Source organism: Vespa crabro, chromosome 14 (genome assembly GCF_910589235.1).
Source record: "Vespa crabro chromosome 14, iyVesCrab1.2, whole genome shotgun sequence".
Lineage (NCBI taxonomy): Eukaryota > Metazoa > Arthropoda > Insecta > Hymenoptera > Vespidae > Vespa > Vespa crabro.
The window spans coordinates 4,520,798-4,526,020 of record NC_060968.1 but is presented as its reverse complement, the minus strand read 5'-3'; the positions used below and the strand labels follow the sequence as shown (position 1 = coordinate 4,526,020).

General features: G+C 42.1%; 1 protein-coding gene across 1 annotated transcript in view; it reads right to left on the bottom strand.

Annotated features, from left to right (window-relative positions):
• Window positions 1-3,223, bottom strand: part of LOC124429209 (zinc finger protein 37-like) — a 4,660-nt gene extending 1,437 nt beyond the window's left edge. Inside the window, exon 1 of the mRNA XM_046974173.1 lies at window positions 1-3,223. This exon is cut by the window's left edge and continues 1,437 nt beyond it. Within this exon, the coding sequence (XP_046830129.1) occupies window positions 133-2,454 (2,322 nt within the window). The 5' untranslated portion in view covers window positions 2,455-3,223 and the 3' untranslated portion in view covers window positions 1-132.
• Between the last annotated feature and the right edge of the window lie 2,000 nt (window positions 3,224-5,223).

The window sequence follows — 5,223 nt, the reverse complement described above, 5'->3', positions numbered from 1 at the left end:
GGTTTTGGATTGGAGGGTGGGAGTGGGAAGGATTGGAATTGACGAGGAGACGGAAAACAAGAGAAAAGAAAAAAAAAAGAACGAAAGAAAAAGAAAAAAGAAAGCAAAAATTATCAATCCCGATGATCACCTCTACGTAGCCGTGAGAGTTTCCAAAATGTCTTCCGGAGTTTTTTTCATTCGACGAAAATTCTCCCAATGTTCCTTCGGTACAGTCCACTCGAGAAAAGTCTCAAGATTCTTGGTGAGAGTTTCCAACTCTGTAAGACCTTTACCCGTTGCCGGATCCTTCCCAGCGGATATCAAAGAATCATGAAGAACTTTGTCGATAAGACGTTTACCGAAACCCAACTCGTCTAATCTTTCCTGTTTGCTGATCCTCTTTAATAATACAGCCAACAACAAACGCATTCTCTCGACTGTCATAGTTCTGTATTTTGTAGTATTGGTGATCTTATCGGTGGAATCGTTCGAGGCACCGAATGAATTGGACGAGCCCTCGACATCGGGTTCTACATCTGGATGGCAAGATTTCTCGTGACTCTCGAGGTCACTTTTGATCCTGAAAAAACTCTTACAACGTTTGCAACCATACGGTTCGCTCCTACCGTGAATACATTTCATATGTTTTTTCCAATGTGGCAATTGGGTGAAACCGGCGTTACATTCGACACATTTGAACGGCCTTTCCCCGGTATGTCTTCTAGTGTGCAACTTCAACGCAGTAGAATGCGCAAACGCTTGCCAACAGACCAAACATCTGAACGGTCTCTGTCCCGAATGAGTACGTTGATGTACGGTCAATTGTGATTTCTGAGCAAATCTTTGGCCGCAGGTGGCACAACCATGTGGTCTGTCCCTAGCATGAGTTCTCATATGTTGGGGCAGGTGTCCCTTGAACGTTTTGTTACAAATCACGCATAGAAATGACTTGACGTCGCGATGAAGGCATTCCAAGTGTTTTTTCAATGCATCACGCCTAACGAAACCCCTACCACATATTTCACATTTGTGATCCTTCTGACCGTTGTGCCTTTTAACGTGCAAAGCAAGATTCGCTGCACATGTAAACGTACCTGAACAGAGGGCGCAACGATAAGGTTTTACCTGGCTATGTGTACGTCGATGTTGAACCAATTGGCCACCCCTGGCAAAGCTCTTGTCACATTCCGGACACTTGTATGGCTTGAAGCCGGTATGGGTTCGAACGTGGAGCTTCAAACGTTCCTTCAATGGGAACTCCTTGCCGCACTCGTCACATTTGAAAATTGGCCCAGCACCGTGAACAACTTTATAATGATTCCTTAGGCCACCGCTACCTTTGAAACGGGCATCACAAACAACACAACAATATTTCTTTTGAGAATCCTTTTGGGTTTGATCCTCGTTGCTACCATCGTCCTCTGATCTTTTTGTCTCTTCGTCGCTGAAGGTTGATCCGTCCTGAACCTCGTTAGTTACTATCGTAGATAATTGAGATGGTGGTGGCGACGACGATGACTTCGAAGAACTCTCTTTCATATCTAATTTCTTTCTATCTTGACTAACGACATTGTTGTTATCTCTTTCGACCAAAAAATTCGCCTGGATTATCGCGTCAATCTTCAATCTTAATTCTTTCTCTGGATTATCGTCGGTCGTTGGAGTCGTTCTTTCTTCCTCGGATATCGATGAGTTTAACTCGTCCGTACTAATCTCTGAATTCTTTGAACGATGAGTGAATTTCTTTATTAGAACACCGTCGGTCGTTTGATAATCATTTTCATAAATCTCTTCTGTATTTTCATGATTCACTTCGCTGGACGTTTGAGAGAGAGAGCACGAGTTAGATCTTTCACGACGGAACACGTAAATTTCGTCGTTCAAACTATCTTTCGTTTTGTCCAAATCCAAATATGTTGGAATTTCGTCGTCGTATAAAACTGATTGATTATCATCGTCCTCTTCCGTATTGTCTTTCGTTCGATCAGTTGAATCAATGATCCCTATCTTTTTAACAGCTCTTTTGTTACAACCTGACATTATCTTCTTAGAATCTTTCCTTACTACGTTTCTTTTCTTGGACATTATCGATCTTTTACAATCGGTCACCTCACGATGATCGATGTCACGTTCGTTCGAATTATTTTTCTTCTTTTCCAAGTTATCAACGTTCGTATGATTCGATTTCCTCTTATTTCCACATCCACGTTTAGTTTTAATCTCATCTTTCTCACGGCCATTTTCAGTCTCGTCAAAAATTCTCAATCCAAAGTCCTGTTCCTCCTCGTTACATCCACCGGAAAAACTTCGGAGTGCTTTCAATGCATCGGTAGCATCGATGTCCTTGAAAACATTATTCTCCCTAATACGTGACTGTTTGACGGGCAATAGTTCGGTCAATTGAACCTCTTCTTGAGGTTGCTCGCTACTACTAGATACTTGTCCTAGGATCAACTGCTGCATATTGATCATGTTCAGAAAGTTAAGCACAGAGACAGAGAGAGAGAGAGAGAGAGAGAGAAAGAGAGAGAGAGAGAGGGAGGGAGGGAGGGAGAGAGAAAGAGAGAGAAATAAAAAGAGAGAAAGAGAAATAAGAGAGACAAATTTTCGAGCACCTCAGCCTCGAGAGACTTCGACGCTCGCGTTCATCTATCAGAGCATATCGACACGAGGACTAAAAACTTCTCCTCTCTCACGTATTATTACGATTAGATTAGATTAGATTAGCTCTTCTTCAACTCGGTGGATTCAGTGACGAATAGGCAACATAATCACGATCACTATTACCACTATCATTACCATTATCACTACCACTACTACCATCACCGTCACTACTACCTCCACAACCACCGTCACATCTATCGAAATTATGTCGTCTTCTAGGTAGGACGAACGTCATGACGATGACGTTCTTGAACACTTTATCGTAACTATGTGAGAGTGTCCAGAAGTTAACAACGCGGATGAATGGAGGGAGAAAGGGAGAGAGAGAGAGAGAGAGAGAGAGAGAGAGGGAAAGAGAGAGAGAGAGAAAAAGTTATACAGTCTTATCACAGCTCGTTATCGCGTCTCGCGATAGCTTTACTCTCTTATTTCTTATTTCTCTTCGTTTCTCTCTCTCTCTCTCTCTCTCTCTCTCTCTCCCCTCTCCCACCCCTCTCGTACTGAATATTCCCTGTCGACTTCTCGATCCAAAGAAATATGATCTCTTTTTTCTTCTCTCTCTCCCTCCCTCCCTCCCTCCCTACCCTCTTTCTCTCTCTCTCTCTTTGTATCTATCTATCCGCAAAGACTTCCGGAAGTTCGTCGATGGCTCGTGCAGGCGTTGGAATCACCAAGCACAGAGCCAAAGAGGATAACGGAAGTCGAGTATACTCGACATCGCTAAAACAGATACAGTGATAGAATGACGTTATGCATTCGTCCTATCCTGTCGTTTCCTCCTCGTCGATCAACCGAATACTACTCGAGAGGAGAGCTTTGACTACTATCTTTGACGACGCGCACGATGGAATTCTTCGAGCGCGCCTTTTTCCACGCAAGCGCAATCCTCGGTCGATATCAACCCGGTTTCACCCCTCCTATAAACTCTCCTTCCTTCTTCCTCTTACTCACTCCCTCCCTCCTTCTCCCTCCCTCTCAGTCTGTCTCTGTATCTTCCTCTCTCACTCACGCTTTCCTTGGATAGCTAGCTCGTTCACTTGCCTGCCTGCCTGCCTGTCTGCCTGCCTATATGGCCTGCCTGGCCTGCCTGCCTGCCTGGCCTGCCTGGCCTGTCTGTCTGTCTGTCTGGCTGGCTGCCTGCCTGCCTGCCTGCCTGCCTGCTTGCTTGCTTGCTTGCTTGCTTGCTTGCTAGCCGGCTTACTCCTACCCGGCTTTTCACTCTTGCCACCCTTCCAGACAAGACCCTGCTATCTTTCTCTCTCTCTCTCTCTCTCTCTCTCTCTCTCTCTCTCTCTCTCTCTCTCTCTCTCTCTCTCCCCCTACTCACTTCTTCTTCTTTTACTCCTCTATTTCAATACCCTTCCAACCCTCCTTCCAACTTTCAAGCTCGTCTACAACCTCTCACCTTTCCTTCTTTTCCTTCAACTAGGAAACTATAGCTTCTCTCTATTATTTATATATTTCTTTCTTTCTTTCTTTCTTTCTTTCTTCTTTCCCTTCTTTCTTTCTTCCTATTATTTCATAACCCTTTTAGGTGCCGATGATATTACATCATCAGTTTTGTAATCATATTGATTGTTCAATAAATAGATTAATTATACTTGTCTCTCTCTCTCTCTCTCTCTCTCTCTCTCTCTCTCTCTATCTCTCTATCTATCTTTGTTTTTACTCTTTTTTAAAGTTGATCATTAATCAACCTTGAAATTCGTGATTTTATCGATTATAAATTATTATTCTGAGTAGCACCTGGTCCTCCAGTGTATTCTTTCAATTCTTCATCACCATCATTACAATCATCATCATCATCATCATGATTGTATGAAACAGGAATAGCTTGTTCAGCTCGTTAGAAATCAATAATGCAAGAATAAGGATGAGACTTTTCCTCGTTGTTTCTTGATACTTTTTTTCTCCTTTTACATCTTCATCGGTCATTGATCAAAGTTCACTTTAATAAAATACGATGAAGAATGATTTTCTCGTAAATTTTACTACATCTAAAAGCGTTTAAACTTGTTGATCTTTTGACTTCTTTGGTATTGATCTTTTCAGAGGAGGTTAGGGGGTGGTCGGTCCATCGACCACGTTTAAATTCAGACTAATTTTCTTTGGTGTATATCCTTTTGGATTAATCCTTTTAATCCTGTAGTGTAGTTTCGCCGACGTCGATCTTCTCTTTCTACCTGTGCGTGACTAGATTCCTCTAAATAACAACAACAACAACAACAACAACAACAACAACAATAACAACAATGATCTCCTATACCTCCTTCTCCTCTTTCTCCAGTTAACTCTCTAAACGTTGATTAATTTATTAATCTCTTCATTATCCACTTCTTGTTCTTGTTCTTCTTTTTCCTTTTCTTCTTCTTCTTCTTTTTCTTCTTCTTCTTTTTGGAAATAAAAATGCGAGTAGTTTTGATAATATCGATTAAATATGTTAGTTAGTAAAGCGCAGCACAACCCCGTTCCTTTTTTTTTTGGGGAGGAATCCTAGTTAGGAAAAAGTACCCACCACCACCACCATCTGAAAGAAAGGAAGATTACGAAAGGAGTCCCTTTTGGATTTCTTTTCTT